The sequence below is a fragment of the Malaclemys terrapin genome, chromosome 7 (assembly GCF_027887155.1).
Source record: "Malaclemys terrapin pileata isolate rMalTer1 chromosome 7, rMalTer1.hap1, whole genome shotgun sequence".
In the NCBI taxonomy this organism is placed as follows: Eukaryota; Metazoa; Chordata; order Testudines; family Emydidae; genus Malaclemys; species Malaclemys terrapin.
In genome coordinates this window covers 18,394,837-18,419,990 of record NC_071511.1, presented here as the reverse complement: position 1 = coordinate 18,419,990, position 25,154 = coordinate 18,394,837, and the positions used below count along the sequence as shown (strand labels likewise).

At 40.0% G+C, this 25,154-nt stretch overlaps 2 protein-coding genes across 7 annotated transcripts in view; one reads left to right on the top strand and one right to left on the bottom strand.

Moving 5' to 3' along the window:
- The window catches only part of LOC128840852 (uncharacterized), a 78,795-nt gene extending 64,308 nt beyond the window's left edge, over positions 1-14,487 (top strand). The window contains exons 9-15 of the mRNA XM_054035337.1: positions 684-754; positions 1,270-1,347; positions 6,108-6,168; positions 6,262-6,352; positions 7,332-7,411; positions 8,649-8,783; positions 13,089-14,487. Coding sequence (XP_053891312.1) covers positions 684-754; positions 1,270-1,347; positions 6,108-6,168; positions 6,262-6,352; positions 7,332-7,411; positions 8,649-8,783; positions 13,089-13,262 — 690 coding nt within the window. The 3' untranslated portion in view covers positions 13,263-14,487. The remainder of the gene's footprint in view (positions 1-683; positions 755-1,269; positions 1,348-6,107; positions 6,169-6,261; positions 6,353-7,331; positions 7,412-8,648; positions 8,784-13,088) is intronic.
- THUMPD3 (THUMP domain containing 3) lies at positions 14,488-24,639 on the bottom strand. 6 transcript variants are annotated; one of them, XM_054035343.1, is made up of 10 exons: positions 24,621-24,639; positions 23,622-23,952; positions 22,613-22,690; positions 21,505-22,017; positions 20,010-20,140; positions 19,533-19,602; positions 18,998-19,113; positions 18,708-18,818; positions 17,704-17,827; positions 14,488-16,022 (listed from the first exon to the last, which is right to left on the bottom strand). In XM_054035343.1, exons 2-10 carry the CDS (start codon positions 23,877-23,879, stop codon positions 15,891-15,893), a joined length of 1,533 nt encoding a protein of 510 aa, XP_053891318.1. In that variant the 5' UTR covers positions 23,880-23,952; positions 24,621-24,639; the 3' UTR covers positions 14,488-15,890. The 6 variants fall into 6 exon arrangements, with proteins under 6 accessions (XP_053891318.1, XP_053891314.1, XP_053891315.1 ...); XM_054035339.1 differs by lacking the exon at positions 24,621-24,639 and adding an exon at positions 24,441-24,614; XM_054035340.1 differs by lacking the exon at positions 24,621-24,639 and adding an exon at positions 24,547-24,614.
- Between the last annotated feature and the right edge of the window lie 515 nt (positions 24,640-25,154).

Below are 25,154 nucleotides of genomic sequence, written 5' to 3'. Positions count from 1 at the left end.
GAAAGAAGGATAGTCTTGTAATTATTGTGCTTAAGATACTAGAGTGAGAATCAGGACATTTGGTTCTCTTCCTAGGTCTGCCACAGACTCACTCTGATGTCTCAGACAAGTCACATAAACTGGGAGATTTTCAAAGGAGCCTAAGGGAATGAAGCACCCAAATCCTAATGAATTCCAGTAGGAATTGGGTGCCAATCCCAGCCTTAATCTGTGTGCTTCAGTTTCAGGATAATAACACTTCCTTACTTTGCAGGGAGGCTATGAGGTTAAGACATTAATATTTGTGAGATGCTCAGATACTGCCATGACAAGTGCCATAGAAAATCCTACATATAAAATAAGCAGTGAATGATAATGTCACGTATAATACAGCCAAGGTGCCAGGTCATATTTCCTCGGGAGCTACAGAAATGTGTGCTTCTCGAAGGAGGTGTGGGTGAGGGGAGGAAAAGCCCATAAAGGAAGGAGGGGGAGCCTTCTGCAAAGGAAATGTTGGTTAAACTGTCTTCCTTCTGGGGCCCTAGTTCTGTTCCTTGTAACATTGCTGTCTACCATTCTCATCCTTTAAGTGCTTAGGGAAACACTTTAAGATAAGAGAAGAAAGAGTTTGATTATGAATAGGCGAATGGGAGGTTTTTCTGTTTTTAAAATATTTTTTAACTGGTTCTTTTCTTTTCTTAAAGGATTTTATCAAGATTTTCCTGTCCGGTGGGAAAAAAGTGTTTGGAGATCCTGAGCAGATGCGGTTTCTGAGGTAGGATGGAAGAACTTCAGACTTTTCAATTACCACATCTGTGAATCAACCGTGTTGTTAACTGGGGGAGGGTTCATCACCAGAAAAGTACTGTAGTCCTTTTGACCTGTTACTGTTTATCTCCTCTTTCACATTGTTTCCATGAGCAAGTCAATTAACTACTCTGTGTGTCTCAGTTTCTCCATATGCAGATAGGCACAATAACTCTTCTCAGGATTGTTGTGAATCTTGCTGATTTGCCACATTGGAGATCTTCATGTTGAAGGCATTATTAGAAGTACTATTATCTTTAGTAATAATGAATCATTTACTGTCCACTAAATGTCCTCTCTCTTTTATTACAATGGCATACTAACTTTCTGGCATAGTTTGAGAGTTTTTAATTTAACAATATATTCGTCTTACTGATCCCTCCATAAAATGAACAGGAGTACAGTGAACTTTTAACATTACAGATGCTATTTGACTTCAATAGATGGGATGGTCCTCACAATTTCTTTCTCTGATTTGCTTAGAAGTCTGCACTGTTTTAAAGGTTGGCCCATCAATCTGCTGGAAGACAATCCTGGAAAATGCATTGTCTGTCACTACAGGTAAGAAAAGTTTATTCAGTGTAGAAAACCAGCACTATCCAGTGGAATTAACATTATTATAAAACATTTAGATTGTGCTGTAAGTTTCCATTGTGTTTTACAAATGAGTACTCTGGCAGTGGGGTTATTCATAGTAGTAAGCACCATGCCCAGTAGCACATGTTTTCAGGACTGGGACCACCGAAGACCTGTTCCTAGACCCTAGGAATTTAGTTTGAGGCCCTGATCCTGCAGTTGGATCTGCTTTGGCCGATCCTTTTGCACCTGCAGAACTGAGATCTGCATGATGCAGGGTCAGCTAAGACAGATGTGGTTGCAGAATTGGTATCTAAATAAGGATGAACATAGAGTGCTCACTAAAAATCTTTGGCAAAACTAGAATTTATTATTATGTTAATATTAGTCTCTCCACAGATAAGGCTCTGACATTTCCCAGGGTGCAATCTGGACCGTTGAACAGCTCTGACCCCTCAGTTCTCCAACCTGGGGTGCCTTTTACACGGTTGCTGTGAGAGTAAGCACTCTTGCTCTGCTCTCACACAGCTTCCAGCATGTAAATCACTCCCAGCCATACTGTATGAGTGCTATGACCAGCCCCTCCTGTATTACACTGCAGAGCAACACCAGCAAATTCCCAGTCCCAGACTTTCCCGCAGAAATGTGCGGCTTGTATTACCCAGCCTTCTCCTGGACAACACAGGCTCATATAAAGTCTGTCATTTTAATAGAAAATGATATGCACAAATCCAGTTATCTCAAATGGAGTTTCCCAAACACTTCAATCCAAGCACACTGGTCTTGATAAAACAATGAAACAGGTTTATTAACAACAGAAAGATTGGTTTTTAAGTGTTCACAAGTAATAAGAACATAAGACCATAAGAACGGCCATACTGGGTCAGACCAAATGCCCAGTATCCTGTCCTCTGACAGTGGCCAATGGCAGGTGCCCCAAAGGGAATGAACAGACAGGTTATCATCAAGTGTCACCCAATCTCAGCTTCTGGCAAACAGAGGCTAGGGACACCATTCCTGCTCATCCTGGCTAATAGGTCCATCAATGGCTATCTTCCATGAATCTCTTTAGCTCCCTTTTGAACCCTGTTATAGTATTGGCCTTCACAACACCCTCTGGCAAGGAGTTCCACAGGTTGACAGTGCGTTGCGTGAAAAAATACTTTCTTGTGTTTGTTTCAAACCTGCTACCTATTAATTTCATTTGGTGGCCCCTTGTTCTTGTATTATGAGAAGGAGTAAATAACACTTCCTTATTTACTTTCTCTATACCACTCATGATTTTATAGACCTCTATCATATCCCTCCTTAGTCGCCTCTTCGAAGCTGAAATAATGAGAAATAAAAGTTAGAAGTGGTTACAAAGAAATAAAAGGTAAAACACAACTAGTACCTAACTAAACAAGCTAAGTATCAGAGGGGTAGCCGTGTTAGTCTGAATCTGAATCTTCGTCAGATGCAGTGGGCATTCACCCACGAAAGCTTATGCTCCAATACATCCGTTAGTCTTTAAGGTGCCACAGGACTCTTTGTTGCTTTAAACAAGCTAAATGATTTCAAAGCAAAAGTATGTCTCACCATGTTTTAGAAGTCTTACTGACTGAATTCCTTTCTGCCAGGATCCCCCTTCAGTCCAATAATGCTTCCTTTTTCCTTCACACATTGTCAATGCTCTGAGTAGCAATGAAGGGAGTGAGGATTTGGGGTTTCTGTTCTCCATTCTTTATACTTTTTCCTCTCCTTTGAGAATTGTCTCCAGCTGGGGTTCAGGAGACAAAGTCTGTGAGGATGGGAACCTCCAGTGTTTGCAAAGATCTAAATTACTCGCTACACTTTTTTTCCTGCCAAAGAATGGCCGCTTAAACAGGTAATAGTCCATTTGATTTTGTTGACACCTGACTGAAGTGTTGGTTAGCCTTTTGTCTCTGAGGAACTGTTTTATGACTGCTTCCCCAGATTTGGAATATGTCTTAGTAACATCATACAGGAGAATCTTTTAACTTTACATACAATATTGCCCCACACATTTTACTAGGACAATAAAGGTCAGTAAATCATGAGTTTTCAAATGATAACTTACAAGGCATAGTTTGTACAAAATTTATCATAGTCTTGAAAAAGAGGTGGACATAGGAATACAGACTGTCACAGGCTCATATCAAATGACCACTGAAGTCAGTGAGTCTTTCTGTTGACTTCAGTGGGCATTGGATCAAACCCTGCATTGGGCCTGACAACTCTGAGATTTAATGTTAATTGCCAACTGCATATTAGTTAATTGTCTATAACATTGGAAAATTGATTTTGGTGGCTCCTCATTTTGTAGGTACAAACCATGCTGAGTACTTTGTGAAAGAGTTCAAAAGTGTTATTTTAATAAAATAGCTCATTCCTCCAAATACCTGACCCTGAAATCTCAGCCATCCTCACAGGAATGTTTGATGATATTATCAGGCAAATTTAACAGATGGACATGGCAAAAGCAGTAGCACAAGTGATGTAAAATGAGTCATATATTTATTCTCCAGTATGTGTGTTCACTGGACTTCTCCAGATCAGGGAAGGACTCTCCCCACTTTCAGAACAACCTAGGTTGTGGGGAGACTTTCTGGCCTACAAGAAGTAACTCAATTCATCACTTTTTGGCTTCTTTTGCGGAGCGCCCTTAAGTTGCCATAAAGGCTAAACGACAGCTGAACCTGACAAAGCTGCAGCACTTCAGGAACAGCATCAGAGTCTGCTGACTACATTGTAGATTTGGAGTAATAAGGAAATACTTTAACGTTTGCAGCTGTTGGGTAGTTCAGGATGAACATTAACAATAAACAATTAACAATAAAAAAGCTTTTCAGAATCTAAAGGGTCAACTGAAATAACTAGTGTTCTCTGAGAGCCTGATCCTAAAGCCTGTTGGAGTCAATAGAAAGACTCCTGTTGACATCAGTGAGCTCTGGATCAAATCCTGTGTTTTTACTCAGGCCATCTCCCATTGAAGTCCACAATTGTTTTGACTGAGTAAGGCCTCTAGGATTTGGTCCAGTATTAACACAAATGTGTTCATGAAACAAACCAACACAAAAATCAAACAAAACAGCTTACAATAAAATTTAACTATACTGCTGCAGTACTGGACATCCAAACATAGCCGTGTCATGCTAGTGCATGCTAGAGACCTGAAAAATGAAATGCATGATAATCAGAACAAACTAGCTCCCTGGATTAAGATGCGTGTGTGACGTTGTGCAGTCTATATGGTTTTATAAAAATATGATAATAAGTGAATATAATGTAACTGGGATATGCTTCATGCAAAAGGTCTCTTGTAAGGTATCATTACAAATCTTATAATCTACTGAGTGTGATCATCCTATTTGTATAAATGTACCACTCTTGTATCTAAAACTAGAAATATAAAATATAACTCTGAGGGCCTATTGTAATTATGCAAAGTATGGGCCATTAATGATGGTTTGGAATCTTGATGACTCCCATTAACCAGGACCATTGTCTGCAGATGGTTGTGTTTTACCTGTGAGTCTTCGTGTATATGAGTGTGCTGGCAAGTGGGTAATGAAGTCTTGCAGTGACATGTGATCATGTCACCTGAATTGGTGCTTTTCCAGTGAGCGGGGGTGGAAACCCAGAGGGACAAAGGGTTCCCGCCTTATGCAAAAGATATATAAAGGGATGGGAACAGAACAAAGGGACAGGAGAGAGAGCCATCATGAAGAATCTCCTAGCTACCACCTAAGCTGGAACAAGAGCTGTACCAGGGGAAAGAATTGTGCTCAGGCCTGGAAGGTGTTCAGTCTGAGGAAAAAACTTACTGAAGCATCTCTAAGGGTGAGATTATCTGTATTTAGTTTGTTTAGACATAGATTTGCACATTTTATTTTATTTTGCTTGGTGACTTACTTTGTTCTGTCTGTTACTACTTGGAACCACTTAAATCCTACTTTCTGTATTTAATAAAATCACCTTTTACTTATTAATTAAACTCAGGGTATGTATTAATACCTGGGGGAGTAAACAATTGTGCATATCTCTCTATCAGTGTTATAGAGGGTGAACAATTTGAGTTTATCCTGCATAAGCTTTATACAGGGTAAAACAGATTTATTTGGGTTTAGACCCCATTGGGAGTTGGGCATCGGAGTGCTAAAGACAAGCACACTTCTGTGAGCTGTTTTCAGGTAAACCTGCAGCTTTGGGGCAAGTAATTCAGACCCTGGGTCTGTGTTGGAGCAGACGGGAGTGTCTGGCTCAGCAAGACAGGGTGCTGGAGTCCTGAGCTGGCAGGGAAAACAGGGATAGAAGTAGTCTTGGCACATCAGGTGGCAGCTCCCAAGGGGGTTTCTGTGATCCAACCCATCACAGAGTGAAATACAGAAAGTAAACAAAAGACCTAAAAACAAGAAGATTTTAAAAAAATTATTTCAGCCTTACTGAAACAGGTAAGAACTTAGGGTGACCAGATGTCCCGATTTTATAGGGACAGTCCCGCTTTTTGGGTCTTTTTCTTATATAGGCTCCTATTATTCCCCACCCCTGTCCTGATTTTTCACATTTGCTGTCTGGTCACCCTATAAGAACTCTTTTAAAACATGACATTAAACTCGATGGACCTTTTAATGGGAATGTATGTAGTGCTCATGGAAAATAGCCTTAATTTGGACTCTCACAAGAAATCTTAGGAATCTCATGCCTTTTCTATATCTGTTAATTTCCTTCTGTTTTTATTGTAGAAGAGGAACTGTCATTCTGAGAAACAGTAATGTGACTGAATGGATTTACATTGTGAAAGAAGTGAGTATCTGCAAAGCTAGCATGGAGCTTGAAGATCTGGGGAGGTGCTGTTGGGTGATGGTTATTTTTAAATTACCTTTCGTGTACTTAAAGGGAAGTTGTTCTGTACTGAAGATTTTTAAAGATGACTCTTGCCTAAGCAACAGAGCACCCACGAACAGAATAATGCAAGCTGAAGCTGGCAGTGAGTATGACAAAACACCCTAATGATATTCAGCAAGATTGTTAGATAAGCCATTGAATTCTCCTCTAGGCATGCTTGTAAACATTAGCAATCTCAGTTCCCATACTAAGGATGGTCTGCGTACCATTTTTGTACCAGTATAACTATTTTTGTTAGGGGTATATGTGATTTTTTGTGTGTGTGTAATGAAATAGTTTTACTGTGCAACCCCTAGTGTGGATGCAGTTGTACCAGTATAAAGCTTATTTTCTTTCCTGTATGAGAATAAGCCATACTGGTATAACGGCATCCACACTATACCGATGTAGTTAAAGTGGTACAACTTTTGTGTATAGACATGGCCTACATTACCTTTGCACTCATGCAGACTTCAGAGAGGAGGGTATATACACAATGCAGTGGTACCTGTATATAGGAAACCTGGTTATAGCGAGTCTCGTCTTAGAGTGAAAGTTCTGAAGTGCTTCACTGCTACCCAGTGGACTTTCACTTTTCCAGTCCCGCTCAGCTAAAACTCTTGGATCTTATCTATGTTAGACTCTTTTTTCTTAGCAGAAAGCACTCTAGTGTAGGGAGGCTGTTGGCATTTTAGCCAGTGTTGTCTTGACTTGCTCTGGGAGGCAGGTTTTGCTCCATTTTAGAATCCTGGCCTAAACCCCGACACAGCACCACCTAAATCCCTAGGTGACATTTTCCTGGAGATTAGCCATTGTCCTAACAGCTAATAAGCTCCACAGCCATTGCAAGTTAAAGCAGCCTTATGGTTACTCTGGTTTACACTGGGGGCCAGTTCAGCCCCCGCATTGCGGGAGGTGGAAAGATGCTGAGCGTGAGCCTGGGACAGCTATAATAATTTATATGTATTTACATTCATTATAAATAAGTAGTTTAAAAACCAAAGAAGATAAAAATGCAGATTTTGTACATATATATTCTAATTAAATAAGTAAATTTTTTCTTGATTTTTTTTTTTAATCAGTTCACAAATCTTTGTTGACAAGCAGGACAGAGACTCCTGTGATCATTGCCATAGACACCTTGCTGCAGGGATCTGTGTTTGTGAGTATTCCATACTGAAAGAAAAATGCCTGCCGCCTTGGCTGCCATTAAAAAATGCCTCTGACGCAGTTTACACTCACTGGTGCCGTTTTGTCCATCCATGGTTTACAACATTCACGATGTGCTGCCGCAGATTCACTGCTCCGGTACTCAAGATAACAAAATTAAAGCTAGCTTAGGTATGTCTACATGAGCTGCAATCACAGGGATATACCTCTGAATCATCCTTAGCAGTCTTTCAAAATGTTAGGAAATCTTGTTGTTACTTTATTTTATCTCTGATCCTTCTGAGCTGGGACATTTACAAATAGGATTTAAATTTATAGAATATGGTTCTTGTCAAGGTTCATTTTCTTCTAAGTAATTTTTAACAAAGGCCTGTCTACTCTAAATATATCTGAGTCAGGGGGTGTGGTTACAACACTTTTGTTCCCTGACCATGTTACAACGTGGTTAAAATTTGTATTGTGGATGGTACTATGCCTCTGTAATTGAACTAGAACTTTGGACAGTCCAAGATTATAATTGTGTAGATGTTGTCAAAGTAATGGCAAAAAATGTTTCCCTTGAATTATTTCTCCAACTATATAGGTGTGACATAATGGCAATTCAATTCTTATTCAAGATAGCACTGTTAAAACATTTAAAACTGAGCTTGAGAAAACACTACCAATTGTAGGGAACAATCTTTCAGTGGGTGGGAGCAGATTCGGTAACATACTAGATATCTGATTTCTATGTTTCTTAGATTTATTATGTTAAGCTGGTGGCAGATTCTCCTGTTCATTCAGACACGTGTTCTAGCGAAATGCACTTCTATATGACATTTCTGTATACACCATACTGCAGAGGTGACACAAGCTCTTATAAGGTTAGACAACTGCATCATGTCTTGGAGGATAGACGATCTGAAGGGATAAAATCCTGGCCCCACTGAAGTCAATGACAAAACTCCCATTGACTTGATTGGGACCTGAATTTCACCCGATGCATTTATTAATATATTGGCACCCTCTGGCCAAAGCCTTCTGGGCTCCTAATCCAATATAATAAAATATTGTTACAAATAAAAAGACAACATGGCCCACCAGTAATCAGGATGAACTGCAGCAATGGTAGGAGAATTTGAGTGGACAGATTGTAATGAGCATGGCTGGTGCTGAAAGTGGATAGGGGCAAGAGGCTGGGATTGTGGGTTTGAACAAGTCTGGCTCATTTCAATTTTCTTACCTTTAAGGGACTGTTAGACTTTCTTTTTGAGGATCAGCCAAATTTGTGTGTAGTTAGCAATGGAGCGGAGTGTCTTAAGATCTCAAAGAAGTTTTACCTGCATCATGCCTCCAAAGATCTTCTGCAGAGGCTGCGAAAAAAAGTAAGTATACATTTATTTGTTTTTATGACTACCCATCCTTGCTAAATTGGATTAGCTTTGCATCTGCATACCTTGTACTGTTTGCACAATTGCACATGTTGTGGAATAATGTTAGGCATTGAAATCATGAATGTGCTTTCAAAAAATCTGAGGAGGTAGAAAGAAGTAATTCAGAACATAGCAGTAGTTACTTCAGTGGTTGACAACCTCTGGCATGCAGCTCGCCAGGGTAAGCACCCTGGCGGGCCGGGCCGGTTTGTTTACCTGCCGCATCAGCAGGTTCGGCCGATCGCGGCTCCCAGTGGCCACGGTTCGCCGTTCCAGGCCAATGGGGGCGGTGGGAAGCTGCGGCCAGCACATCCCTTGCCCGCGCCGCTTTCCGCTGCTCCCATTGGCCTGGGACGGCGAACTGCGGCCAGTGGGAGCCGCGATCGGCAGAACCTGCCGAAGCGGCAGGTAAACAAACTGTCCCGGCCCGCCAGGGTGCTTACCCTGTCAGCCAATCGACATGATCATAAACCACAAGTACAATTTTCTCCTAGGGAGGTATCCTTATCACCCTGCCCCCATCCTTTGACCCCTTTATGCTGGGTAAGAGGGGCCCTAAAAGCTGCTTCAAGCTGGGGAAGGATTGCCCTTCACAGGCACTGTGGTATTCAGCATAAGGCTGCCTCCTGAGGACCCCCTCATTATTCTTGCTGGCTTAGAGGCCCACAGCACTAACCACTACAGAGATCCTGGGGAATGCCATAACCTAGACAGGCCTCCTGTTGCAGCCTAGGATCCAGAGGGTCCACCTACCATAACCTCCTCTCCCATGAGCAGCGGATCTGTGAGTTCTGGGAGTCTTAGCAAACAGCACAGAATGTCACTTCCAAAGCCTTGATTTATAAGCACACAGTGTTTTGAGGGATAGCTCAGTGGTTTGAGCACTGGCCTGCTAAACCCAGGGTTGTGAGTTTAATCCTTGAGGGGGCCACTTAGGGATCTGGGGCAAAATCAGTACTTGGTCCTGCTAGTGAAGGCAGGGGGCTGGACTCGATGACTTTTCAAGGTCCCTTCCAGTTCTAGGAGACAGGATAGCTCCAATTTTCACCAGTAGGGTGAAGATGGCCTTGTTGAATGAGTAAGCAAAATCATGCGCTCTAGATTATTTTTTGTCCCATAAAAATAAATCCAAAGGATGGGGCACTGTAGAGTGTCAGGTTTCAGAGGGGTAGCCGTGTTCGTCTGTATCAGCAAAAACAACGAGGAGTCCTTGTGGCACCTTAGAGACTAACAAATTTATTTGTGCATAAGCTTTCGTGGGCTAAAATACACTTCGTCAGATGCATGTAGTGAAAAATAAAGTAAGCAGTATATATATATACAGCACATGAAAAGATGGGAGTTGCCTTACCAAGTGGGGGGCCAATGCAATCAAGGTGGACGTTGCCCATTTCCAACAGTTGACAAGAAGGTGCGAATATCCGTAGAGGGAGAATTACTTTTTGTAGTGACCCATCCACTCCCAGTCTTTATTCAGGCCTAATTTGATGGTGTCCAGTTTGCAAATTAATTCCAGTTCTGCAGTTTCTCATTGAAGTCTGTTTTTGAAATTTTTTTAATTGAAGAATTGCCAAAAAAGAGTGTAAGCATCTTCCATTATGTAACATGCGGTCAGGTCTGGTTTGAGTTTTTCCTTTTTAAATGAGTTTTCCACAAGGGCTGTTTAGGTACCATAAACCTGCCTAGTTTTGTTATGAAAAGTGGATGGTTATTGTGACATGCCAGTATCTGGTGTTGGCCTATTATTATTATCTTCAACAATGTAGTAACAAAAAACCATGGTTTTACCTTCTGCATGCAAGGAGCCCCATTCTGGATTTAGACTCGGGAAGAACACTGGGTGTTTGAGCTGATGGCAGTTTCCTGGTAAACATGAGCTTGTGGGAAAAGGTAGCTACGTTGGGCTATTTTAGAACTTGGGAATTTCCTCCCATCTTCAAGGCATTTTGGTAGCAGACAGGCTCTAATGTTACATGGACGGCAGCCCACCTTTTTCATTTGCTCCAGGAAGCTTCGGTAAGTGACACAAGTTCTGGCAGCATTCATTCACACAGTGTTGTAACTGGCAGTTGTACCTACTTTTGTGAAACGAAACTGTTGCTTGGGCAGCAGTTTGTAGCAAACCTTTAAGTTAAGAACAGGGTTTTGGCCTTATCTTTTTCTCAGTTACAGAACTCAAAATTGTAGTTACTCTTAACTACAGGAAGTTTAACTTATTCAATTTTTTTTCTGTACTAACATGAAAAGGAGAAACTCAAAGGCTAGGCCGATTGCTATGATGCATATGATAGTTATATCTGCTTGTGTAGCAGAACTGGGTGCAATTGATAATTTCTTCATTTTTTGAAGGTGTTTTTCTTAGTATAAAATGTTTTTTTTTTCATATAATCTATCTGCTCTATCTTAGGTATTTATATGGCCCACAATACCATAGTATTAGGAAACATCCCAATCTTTAGTATATATTACTTTCGTAATAGCCCTCTAAGGAAGGGAAGTGCTATGATGCCCGTTTTACTGATGGGGAACTGAGGCACAGAGAGGCTAACTGGCTTGCCCTAGGTCACACAGTAAGTCTGTGATGTTGCAGGGACTGGAACCCAGGTCTCCTAACTCCAAGGCTAGTGCCCTAACCACTAGGTCATTCTTCCTTTCTGCAGCTACTAGGGAGGGTGCTCATTATTTTTTAACTCTGTAGCCTTTAAAACAATGGGCGCCTTCACTGGGAGCTGCAGGATACACAGCACCTCTGAAAATCATCCCACTTAGTTAGGCACCTGAATATGGATTCAGGAGACTCTTTGTGCACCTGATTTTGAAAATGTTGTCCCAGCAGTTATGCTGCTCATTTAGCACTCGTAGCTGTTCCTTGTACAAGTTGCATGGTCGTCTGTTTTAGAAAATCAGCTAATACTTCAATATGGATTGGAAATAAGATCTAGTCAAACTGGTGTTAGACACTGACCAACTGCTCTGAGGGATTGTAAATACATCTTTAGGGTTTTTGTTTGATTTCTGTCTCAGTCTTTAACAGCATTTCAGTCACTCAGTCTTTTAAATCTAAGTGAGTGGCATTATAGTCTAAAGCTCAGGTATTAAAATGCCAAGAGAAAGCATAGTCAACACACCTTTTCATTTTTCTGTGGTGGATAAACTGATTCCATGTAGTATCTTGTTTAAAACAGATCACTATCTGCTGTCTGTTAACATTAGAGATCCCATGGCACAACTTACCCCCCCCCAATCAACCAAACCAAGACACTTCACGTGGTTCTCCACCTGGGAGCATGAGCGGACATGATAGATGTTAGTCACATTGCTTAATGCAGTACTGGAAGGTGCTCGGATATGATGATGATGAGCACAGTATAATAGTCTATATAGAATGACACCATGAGATTGCTCCTTTGTCCTTGACCATATTTCCCCTCCTGCTAGCGTAGTACAATATGATCTGCAGCATTTCTTATGGGAGCAGTCAGCTGTAATATATGATTTGTAAAAGCTTTCAGATGAAAGGTGCTCTACATAAATAGAATATTTAAGCATCTTGAGTATGCATGGGGTTAAAATGTGCATTTTGCAAAAGCTATAAAGTTGTAGTAGCTGATTTCAAAACAGCCAAAACGAGAGGTCAGTGATAGTAAAATACAAAAGCTATATGTGGACCCTACATCTAGGGCTATATATATTTAAGAACTTGTAATGTTTCACTGAAGAAAACTGTTTCAGAGCAAAACTTTACCTTATTTATAGATTCTTCAGCATATAAGTTTATAATGGAAAAAAATTAGATGACAGAATATTCAATTTACATATTTGGTGAATTTTGCCTATTTGATCAAATTTCTACAACATTTTTGCTGTCAGACTAGCTCATAGCAAACACTCAAACTTGCTGGTGGTTAGCTCATTATATAACAAGTCTTGTGGGCTTGTTTTTGGTACCCTGATTGGTTAGCTTATGTAACTAACACCACAAATAACTGTTACAATCGAACATGCAGATTGAAATACTCATTAGTGGAATATTTAATGTTTTTCATAAGTGTTTTGACTTCTAAAGTTTGGCTTCTGACGCAACTACAAGTCAAAGTCTCATCTGAATTTTTTTGTTGAATTTAGTGAATTCATATGAATTTTTTCACTATACACTCAATGGAAATGAATCATTTTCATAAAGGAAGATGGGGAGGAGGTTTTCACCATGCATTGTGCCTGAGAGATTTTGATTTGGGCCTAATGTCTTTGCCACAGGAACGTTCCTATCCCAGTGAGGCAGAGCTAAAGGAACAGCTGCAGCAGGAGATACAATGGCAGATTTTTCGCAAAGCCGCTTTAAAGAGCACAGTTCAACAGATTGAATTGAAACGCAAACTGCTTCAACATTCCTATATGAGTAAAGGGCTTTACCCATGGTGTAAGAACTGACGTGTGCACAAATTTCTGTCAACAGTGAAGCTATAAGATACCAGTCAGTACCCACTAAAGCGGCAAAAAGGTCCATCTCCAGATGCCAAAATCTTGGGAAAGATGGCGGTGTTATTAAATCAAGCCTGTAGTTTCTTCATTTTTAGGGTAGGCTACAATGGTGAAAACTTTCAGGGAACTGTCTTTCCCTGTATTTCTTAAATCATTAAAATGCTCTTTCCTTCATGTTAACGCCCTCTGACAGACATCATCTGTTTTTGAATGATTGGTATCTGTACCATTCTTCTACCCAATTTTATCAACAGGTGAAGGAGCATGAAGTAAGTTTCTTCTAGATAATTAATACACCCTGACTGGGAGTGTCATTGCGGCTGTTATCTACTGATGGTATGCACCATCAATTAAGTATGATTGATTGGATTATAAATGACACTGTTTATTGCTGATGCTAACAATAGCATAGTTAGACTTGTGTGGTGTCCTTTGTACAAAAAGGCTATTATTCCATCCGGGACAGAAATCAGGAAAGGGTCAGAATATTTGCTGCTGGAGAAAATAGTGCATGAAAAATGCAGAATTTGCTGTAGTGAAAAGCAGTAAAATACTATTTTATACACTTAGAAGTTGAATCCAAAGTTGTGGAATTCTATAGTCTATATGAACGAACAGGCTGACAGCCTTGAAAAAACAGCAAAGAAGCTGCTATCATGTGTTGTCGCCACCCTGGGTTTTATTTTTAAAATAAACTGCCTTAATTAACCTTTTCAATTGTACTTATTTCTTTTACTGTTAGGTGATTGTTTTACATTTTCAAACATGACAAAATCATGCTTTAGTGTATGTAACTTAATTGAATCAGAAGTATATTCCCACCTCCAGTTACTTGTTTACTTAAAACAAATTGATTCACTTTCATTGGCAACTGTTTTTATAATTATGTATTTAAAATATTGTAAAATGCCTGTTTTCTATCCTTGGACTCAAATCTGTGAGGACTGCTTTCCTCCTCAGGTGTTAGTGTGTATATTTTCAAGAAAATATCCTCACTTGATGGTTCAGTCTAGGAGAGAAGGGATGAGTGGTACGTTACTGATTTTATTTGAATCTTTTGTTAAGAAAACTGATAAAAATGCATCTTCTGCATTTGAAATATTTAAAGTTACTTTAAGCTTGTTCTTTGTTACAGCGAATGATAGCAAATAAAACTACAACAAATGCAAGCTAATCTGTGTTAAGACTTTTTATTATATTCAGGTAAAATCATAAAATAAAAGCTCAGTGCAACAAAGAACTTTTGAGGAACAACAAAACATCCGTGTCCTGTGGCTGAATGTTACATTGCCATGGGACAAACGTGCTCGTAAGAGCAAAGGAATTCTAGAGGGATAGAATACCCTTTTTATTAGAATTGTAATGTTGGTGGTGCTTTATTTCCTATATGAAGAGTCTTGTTCAGTAGGTATTAAGGGCTGCATGAAAGTCTACTACAGAACAAGAAATGGTGAATGAATGTAACTAAGCCAGGAAAATCCTAAAGAACCTAACTCTTATCCAAAACATCTAGAACTTGAATATTTACTCTTCCACCCTTAAAGACTTTCAGCAGTGAAGGATGGCATGAACTCTTTGAAGAAGATGATTGACAAACTGGTAACTATCATTTTACCCCAGTACAAGAGGGATGGCAGCCTTGAGAAACACTTACTGTACATTTACAGTAGGGACAAAAAAATCACTTTTAGAGCTTGCATTCCTCCAACTGTTACCACATTCCCGTTGAGGTGGTGGCACAGCTAAAGCATCTTTTAGTCAGCCTGTTGAATTCAAATGTATCTCAGCCATCATGTTCTAGTCTAAATCTGTCCACCCAAACATAAGAAATATGCAGTAGTATATGAAGAGTGCTACAGTATTTCACAATTTTTTAAATTAAACAAACACTTTGCTAAGGCCCCTTTTTACATTTCTCTACCCCACCTACAGCAGGGATACATAATACGTAAACATTTACTGAATTAGCACTTAGTTGAGGTAGCAGGTGAGAACAGAGGCAGCAGTATCAAGGTACTGTAGTGCAAAGCAGATGCCATTTCTAGCAAAACATAAATGGAGGCACTACTTTGTGTTAGTCTTATTACATTTTGGCAATGCTATTAACTAATGAAACAAAAAGGAGACATCTCTCCATTGGAAAAAAATCTTTCCATAAAGCAACACTATTACCAAAAAACTCCTCTAACTAAAGACAGCCAAGAAGACAGTCTTCAGTAGTCTTATACATCAGCAGTTTAAGATCTTCACACACATTCTACCATTTTGCAAAGTTACCCTGCTAGTTCCCGTGTGAATATGAAAACATGTACATTTAAGTGAAAAATGTCACAAACATGGTAAAGCAGATTCATATACACAGGAAAGAATTAGTAATTCTGTTGGTGGATTTGCTTTTTTTCTACTTGGTTTCAAATAAAATAAAAAGGTTCCAGAGTACACAGTGGAAATGACGCTTTTCAAGCTGATTCTTGGACCAGTATTCTCAACAGAAATCTACGGCATACACTCTAGCAAACAGCTTTCCAAGAAATTCAGGCAAGTGGATGCTGCTTGGTATGTTTGCTGACAGGTGGGTTACCAGTATGATCTTTTCTCTCCTGCTCTTTCCAAGGTACGTTTCAGAAGATAAACTGCAGCATGAAGTCCCCCTACATTCACCCAGACTGTATGACCCTTTTGCCACAAGTGTCCCATTTTTGACAAGGCCTACAATGAAGAAAAAAAAAAAAAAGTGAAAATTAGTATAGGTGGAGCTGAAGCTTATGAATAAGGTTGTCTAACAATTTCCATTATGAGCCTCTGTGTTCAGAGACTAATTTTTGCCAAACTTTAATAATTGAAAGCTGAAATTTTCTAGGCAATTTTCATTCTTCCTTGAGTGATTTTTTTTTTTTTTTTAAAGCTTCAGTGAAAATTATTCTATTTCCAAGACTGAGGCTAGGGGAAGTGATAGCTGCACCAATGTTAAAAAATCTGCCAAACATTTATTTTAGTACTTTCCATGCATTGGAGCAGGAACTTTGAAATGTAAAAATATTAATGTTGCAAAATTAGGAAATGCTAGAATTAAAGTTGCCCATGCAACCTTCATTTAGTGCCTTGGGTGTGTGCACTGATACTCTGATATGATCACATACTGTTTTTGTACAGAACCCTTGCCTCTTTCTGTACACAGGATGGACAGTGAATTAGGTAGAAGCATGCAAGAAGAGAAAGCAAGTTTTCTTGTGTTAAGATACAGGTCTAGAAAAGCTGTGTTCTATTCCTGGCTCTGCCATGGACTTCCTATATGATGTGCATCAAGACTATCATAATGCACATATGCAAGGGGGTTGAATTAAGGTTGCACGAGCAATTTTAATTCCCATATTTCCTAACTTACGTGCTTGACTCTGCTACCTTAATGTTCTTATTATCATTTTGTGTGTAAGTTTATTATATTCTCCTTCACTTTTGGGATGTACAGGTCAAACACTTGGGGATCCTGAATGTGTAAGTAGTTGCACTTAAATTACTTTTCTGACCTATTCACAGTTGAACAGTGTGGCATATGTTATGTTTTAGTAATTCACTTCACCCATTAGGCTTCAGTGACCTGCAAGACAGTTTTCCTAGGCTTTTTGAGTGGAAGGAGCAAAGGACAAATATATGAAGAGAATCAGTTAGTTTTGGAATTGGGCTGATTTTTTTAAGGGAGCTGGGAGATATAGTGGGGTGTATTATTTTTTTCCCCAAGAGTGTCTGAAGATATTTCAGTTAGCATGTGTGTGCTTTTAGTTTTTGTAACATGCCTAGAAATCTGAAAGACAATAGAAAAGGAAGTCAAATTTGAAAGGTAAATTTCTCTAAATTTGTAGTAATGATTCAGATTTGCCCTGGATGACATGGTGTATCAACAGTTTCTATACAGACAATATACACATCTACCCCGATATAACGCTGTCCTCGGGAGCCAAAAAATCTTACCGCGTTATAGGTGAAACCGCGTTATATCCAACTTGCTTTGATCCGCCGGAGTGCACAGCCCTGGCCCCCGGAGTGCTGCTTTACCGGCCGCGTTATATCAGGGTAGAGGTGTACTGTCAGAAGCATGACTTTTACATGTTTTTTATTTAGTTCATCCTTTTAATTTAGGTCTAATCACTTCTAAAACTTAAACAGCAGAAATCTATTCCTTAGAAAGGGAGGTGAATCTGTAAGGTGACTACTGCAGAAGAGAGTCTAGCATCCTGTTTAGAAAGAACATTTTAAATTTGAATATCAGTTAATTTTGAACACAATTTTAGGCCTGATGCATAAGTTGACTTTTCTCTGTCTTTGAGGGGGTTTGTAAGAATTAAAAAAAAAATCATTAAAAAACGCCTAAGAACCATCTGTGATTCTATACCTTGGCAAAACATTTCCTGTCTTGGGTAAGTAGTACAGCTCTCCCTGTCCCAGGCCTGCAGATGCGACTCATCTCCAAAAGGCAAGCTGGGTAGAGATCCCAGTTCTTCTTTTTAGATCCTATCCTAGAACGAAAATTTCGACTTGTACAGTGAGCAGGCTGCTGCAGAGCAGTTGAAAACAGTTCATTTTCAGTTAGTCTTTCTTGCATGGGTTAGTTCGATCATTTTTCCTTTTCCTTTCCACCTTTACTTCCAATAAAAGGACATATTACTAATGCTCCACTGCATCAGTTAGTTTATCAAGTAATTAAATTACCTCATAGAAAAAGCACTCAAGTGCCTTTTCTAGTAGTAAGGCAGCTTTCTCTAAAAGCTATAGCAACAGCAACATGGTTAAGTTACAAACATCTAACAACTACAAGTGACTTGCAATCCTCTCTCCATCCCAACCACTCTTCCCAAATCTAGGTCCTTGAATTAATAAGCAGGTCTGGCTCTCAGACAAATCACTGCAATACATAAGTTGCTGCTATTTCATGGAAGGTTCCAATACATTACTTGAATTAAAAAGTGATTCTGAATGTCTTGTAACTGTATGCACTTTAATGAAATAAGGGCTTTTATCAATATTTCCTGAATATATTTATTAGGAGTCAAGGTGTTCTATGAAACCCTCCAAAAACACAATGATATAAAAGCCACCATGAAACTGGCAGAAGCTTTTGTAATCTGTATCTTAAAACTGCTACACGGATTAGTCTGAAAATTAGAAATGCTTGGATTAAACATTGTATACCATGTTTCAAAGTAAAGTGAATTTTCAGAATTTGTGAAGTGTTTTGAAGTTGTTGAAGCCTATAAAAGTACTGACAAGAATTATGGCAGAGTCTGAGAGCCTGAAAATTCTAGCAGACCTTTAGTGATAGTAGCAATAGGAAATGCTGCTGCATGGTTCAGTCAAATATAGTAACCTTAAAAACTATTTCAAAATGATGATTTGCACCTCTTTCCAAATGGCATGTCTGTTACAATAACATCCACAGAGCTGGTCCTCAAGGGGAGATTGCAGATATCCCACTGAATGGTATCGATGGGTATGCCCCAGGAAGTACCACTGCAAATAAAGGCATTCAATATCAGGCATGATTTATTACTTCAAAAAGGTTTTTCAAATAAAAAATACCCATGGTATTATGTCAAACAGGAATATATTAAAAACAAAATGAAACAAATCCATGAGAAAGGGATTTCTTTATACAACCAGCTTGCCACAAATCCACGTACACTTCTTACCTTTCTTTATTCTGATTTTTCTTCAACAAAGAACAGATATTATTTGCTGCTCTTTTCACAGCCTGTGGATTGTTATCACCTGCAATATGATAACAGCTAGGCCACTCAGTAGCCCCCTGAAAATGGAAAAAAAATTGATTAAAATCTGTTATGCTGGAATTGGTGACTTAAAATGAGCCAAAGAAACAGCAACCTACCTGTAAATGGCAGAATAAAGCAGTAACAGTCAACTTTCAGCTTCAATATTCCTTGTAATATATCCATTTTATATATCATGCATTTTCAATAACCTGACAATACTCTGGGATTTAGTTTCTTCCCTCTGCAGCTTGCATGAGGAAGGTGAAGCCACTAAAAGTAAGTATATTTGTAGTAGTTTGAAAGTTGAGGAGATCTTTGATGTTTGGCTGCTTCACTTGCTGAGTATCAGTAAGCTACCCAGCATGTATTTGAGTCATTTAAAATATACAGGATTAAGTTATGTCACTGTTTAGGCCACTTTCCTAATTTAAATAAAGAACAAAAGAAGTATTACCTCTATTGGTATAGCCCCCGTTCCACTCATTGGATCAATTATAATGTCAGTTGGCTGAGGATCACAGAGCCTGAAGAACAGAAGAAACTATATTAAAGGAAAGTTTTAACAGATGCAAAAGTTTCTACAGACAAGATAAACTGGAGAACTTCTTAAATTCTTCAAATTATAGTATTCCCATACAGTAAGGAAATGTTAGTAACCACTTGGAAACAATGTTTAGTTAACTTTATATACAGTGACATATAAGGATGCCATTAACAAAGTGTTACGAGCACAGGCTATGGTCAATGCACACTTTTTTCCCTGGGCTGCAAAATTATAGCAATTATAAATCATTACAAAATGTTCATGATGTTTGAACGCTGTTTGTTAATAATTAAAAAGGACTTTTCAGAAAAGAATCAAGTAGCTTAGTTTCTAGAACAACATTACATGGCAATTAAAAATAATACACAACTAAGTGACTGCACTGACCTGAGCATACCATAAGCAAGGGTGGATCGAAGAGTTGTGGGTCCAAAATGTGTAATATTTCTTCTGTGAAGACTCTCTTCAGTTAATGCAATGCCCACCACTACTTCATTATTGTGAATGTTCAAGAGAACCTAGGATAAAGTTAACAACTACTATGTAGGAGTAACAGAAATTTTAAATAGTGTACTTAAATATTTACACTGTGCTTTAGTCTTACAGGATTCTTTCCAAGTAGTAGTAATGTTTATTAAGAGTTTTGAGATCTTGGAAGAAAAGTGCTGTGTGAGTGTTCAAGTTCATTAATAATATTTTGGGGTCTGTCTAAAGCTCATTATTATTGCACATACATTTTCTTTTTTAAATCCAAGATTTCAAAGCACTCAGCATTAAGCTAAATGCTCCTCTGAAGTAAGTAAATAATAAAATGAGGCTATGAAGCAGATATTGGGTAAGTGACTTGCCCAAGGTCACCATGTATTAGTGGCAAATCAACAATTAAAAACCAGTTCTTCTGGTTCCAGTAGCGTACCCTAACCAGTAGGGAACACTGAGAATTGTATTCAAGGATACTGAGCCAACATAAATGCTTCATTTCAGGTCTCTCCCTCACTCTGGCCCATACACACAAAAAATGGGGGGAGGGATAGCTCAGTGGTTTGAGCATTGGCCTGCTAAACCCAGGGTTGTGAGTTCAATCCTTGATGGGGCCACTTGGGGATCTGGGGCAAAATTAGTACTTGGCCCTGCTAGTGAAGGCAGGGGGCTGGACTCAATGACCTTTCAAGGTCCCTTCCAGTTCTAGGAGATGGGAGATCTCCATTATTTATTAATGTTCATTTAAGATTGAACCTAATTTCCAAGTCTCCAACTTCCCATAATGAGAAACCACAAGTTGACAATAACTACTCAGTACCTGATATGAATATTTTTTCCTGTCCAGCTGGTTCATGCACATATGATTCATAGATTCTAAGGCCAGAAAGGACTACTGTGATCATCTGGACTGCTTTCCTGCTAACACGGGCCATAGGACTTCCCTGAATTAATTCCTGTTTGAACTAGAGTAGCTCTTTTAGAAAAGCATCCAATTTTGATTTAAAAATTGCCAGTGATTGAGAATACACCACAATCCTCATAAATTGGTACAACGGTTAATTACACTATTAAAAATTTACACCTTATTTCCAGTCTGAATTTATCTAGCTTCAACTTCCAGCTATTGGATCTTATTATACCTTTGCCCGGTAGACTGAAGAGCTCACTATCAAATTTATGTTATCTATGTGGGTATTTATAAACTGTGATTAATTTTATTCTAAGAAATCAAATTTATGTCATTGCTTCTACTATGAAACAACTTTCTCCCCTGGAGCGGAAGTGTCATATAAACATATTGGCTTAAGCAAAGATACATGAAGGCTCTGAAGTAAAGCAGCAACTCATTTATAGGTGTAAATATATGTGAATATTATTGAAAAATACTGGTGCATTGTACCTCGACATCAAAGTTGGTCATGTCAGCCTTCCACTGGAAGTAATCTTGCACAGCTCCACCAAAATCTCTTGCTGCATCATTCGATGTAAAACAATGTTTGTCACCTGCTCTATTGCATGTAACACGGAATTTCAGCACCTGAGCTTCTACTTCACCTTTCTTGCAGTCGCCAGCTTGGTTTTCATTTCCAGTTATAGTCAGGAATTCATCTTTGCCATCTGATTGGTCATCTGCTAGGATCATTTCCTGTGTCTTTTCTGTGTTCTGTTCAGCAGATTTCAAGCTTGGGGTATTTTGTGCGTGGTCAAGCAACTCTTTATCAGCATCTTTTTGATTTGCTCTGTCCTTTCCTCCATCATCATACAGCTTTTCTTTGCTTGCACAATTCTGTTGATTTTGTTTTTTATGTTTTGTCTTTCTCTTCTTTAGGCTGGTATTTAACTTCCATACTTTCAAAGGGTCAGTCCAGGGCAGTTTTTTAGCCAGGTCCTCCAAATCCTTTAGAGCATCTTCCTATACAAGATCACAGGACGACCAGAATATTCAATAATGTGTTTTGGCAAATTTTATAGGCAACTTTCAAATACTACTGGGTGACCTGGGGTAAGTCACATCTCACCCCCCCGTGTCTGTTTCCTCATCGGTGAAAAGGGGATAATGAGACTTACCTCCCCCTGTAAAGCACTTTGAGATTTAGTGATGAAAAGGAATGCATATTATTATTATTTAAAGGACTAAGAAGTCATTATTTAAAGGATTTTCTATAGTCAATTTTGATAATGCACCTCAATCTGACCCGCAACACCCCATCTACTCCAATCCTGGACTTTGCCTGAGCAAAATATGCAACTAATATGGAATAGTGCTAGACTACCGGGTGGTTCTTTCATTTGAACAAACATTTAAGAGGAACCTAGAAAGTATATGGCATACAAAATAAAAATGATCCCAGCCCCCAAGTCTAAACAATTTTAAATCTATTCTTACATGGAAAAAAAAATCCTCATCCAGGAATTTCCTTATGAAGAACTGAATGTTTATTTTTTATTTTCATTTATTTAAAAAATAATCACAACTATCTGAAGATCTGGGTACAAAGACAGCTTACCTTAGTTTCTTTAAACTGATAATCTGTAAACTCCTGAACAACAACAAATAAATTATCCACTGATCTTAAACGATGAACCTAAAATAAATTACAAACAATGGTAATGTTAGTAGCCATATGTAAATGTCTGTAATTAAAACTTGGTCTGGTTATATCTAGACTTAAGGTACAGCAGTGCAACTATTTTGAGGCTGGATATTTGATGCTTTAATATTGTAAAAACGCAACATATTTTTAGTTTCTGTAATTCTTTTTCCACTACTATTGTTTGTGTGCACATAGCTCCTTTTCAGCACCACATGTGATCATCACAAAAACGTAAGTTAGAACAGGGAGAAAAACTCCTTGCACTGTTTCAGGGTACTTGCTTCTGACTTCATTTACTGTTGTGGAAGAAAAAAAAATGTGAACTTAGTTCTTGAACTGTAAGTAAAGGAGGGAAGGGTTTTTAAATAAATTTGTATTCAAATATATATTAATTGGTAGATTTTAATACTAGAATGTTTTGATAATGATGGGGGGGACAAATTTATATTTTTAAAAATTCATTTCATGTTTAGTCACAACGGTCAAGGGAATAGAAATAATAGGATATCTATGATATTTTTTTAAAAATCTACAAGTTGTGTAGTTTGCAGTTTAATAGAAGTCATGTTTGAGTCCAGGGGTGGCTGCATTTCAGCTGCAGGTGAAATATTTGCTGAATATACTGAATTAGTAAGGGTGAAAAAGGATGAAAAGCAGTATATATCATTAATTGAAGAGGATCATAACATTAGAAATGACTCCAGCACTACCTCTGAAGAATGAACACTCAATTGTTAGCATTCATAATATTCAATCCATATACAGAAAATCACTAATTGACCATTTAGAACATGCCTGTACATCCAAGGATAAATGTGTATTTTAGGGGGGACAGAAGGCCAGCCCCAGCCTGAAGAGTAAGAAAAGAATACTAATAAACTCCTAAACTAGAAAAATTACCCAAGGAACAAAACATGCAAACCTGTGAAAGTTTCTCTACTGAAATTTCAAAATAGATTTTCCCTCGGTCCTTGCTTATTCTGGACTGTGATCCTAATTTCTCTTTCACTTCATCTGCTGCTGTCAACTCAAAGCCAGTTGGGACAGTAGCTCCAATAGTGACCACGATATCTTTCAGGCTTGAGGTGGGATCACTTTCTAAATTTTCAGTTAAAGGTTTATGGGTATCATCGAGGTTCACTTCAGCTAAGGTGTCAGAAGCCTCTTCAGTATCTGACATTTTGACAGCACTTCAGACCCCCGTGCGGGTCTATTATGTACCGAACGATTGTAATGTAGCGGCAGTAGCAGTTCTGCAAAGAAAAACATGGCCTAAGCATGACATAGAGGAGTCAACTTGTAATGCTACTCATCTGGGCGAGGAGGGGCTGAATAAATACCAGTGTGTTTTAAGCCGGGTCACCCAGCTGTCAAACCGTATGTATTTTGAGCCTGGACTAAGCTAAGGCCTTCACCATGCAAGGGGAACACTCCTACCAACAGCCAGCACTCTTTGAAGCCGCTTGTTGAGGGTAATGCTGCCCGGGCAGCTGGGGGATCTCCCCGCCTCCCACCCCCCGGGCTCTTTGGGAGGGGGCGGGACGCGCTCCCCCCTTTCCCGCCCCACGGGGCTGAGAGCAGCGCGCGGCCTGGCGGGTAGCCCCTCACAGAAACTTCACCTCAGAGACCGGGCGGGACCCGGCTTCACCGAGTGTCCCGTGCCGCCTGGGCCCCTCTGCCGCCCGGCCTGTCCTGGGGGGTTCCCCCTCCCGGGCTCCCCACTTTCCCTAGGGCCGCTCACCCCCAACCCGCTCCCAGGGGACGCTGCTCTCCTGCCCCCCCCCGGCCGAGCTGCCTGCCAAGGACGCAGCTCTGGCCGCCCCAGTGCTGGAGGGGGAGACACCGACACCGGTAGCCAGGCACCGCACGTCTTAGTTCCCGGCGGCAACGCGCACTACCGCGCACGCAGCGCCTGAGGAACCTGCAACGCTACTTCCGGTTCCGGGAAGTCAAGTGCCGCCAAGCACTTCCGGGTCAGTCTCCCTCTGCTTCCCCGACGTGAGTGCGTGCGACGCAGGCGCCTAGTTGCACGCTCACGCGCAGGGCTCGGTTGTGGCCCGTTGTTATGGCAACCAGGCGGCCCACCAGGCTTGAAGGGTGTTTGCTCCTGAGCCTGCCCTGCCGGTCGGCTCAGCGCGTCTTGGAATTGCAGGGCCCGCGGCAGACGTGGCCTTGGGGCTAATCGAGTAGATGGATGGGCGCTAGAGCGGGGTCCCGAGGGGGACTTCCCCGCGGAGCCGCGCTCCGGGCCGGGCCCCTCCTAGTTCGGACGTGAGCTGGGACTCAGCAGACCCCAGGGGTTGTCGTCCTAGCTCTGCTGTAGACTTGTCCCAGGGGATACAAGAAGTTATTCTGGGGCCTGATCAAAACGCCTGTTGAAATCAATGGCCGCCTTTGCTTGGGAGCCAGATGTTCAGTAGTATTGGGCACCCAGCGCTTTTGTGCAAACGGGGCT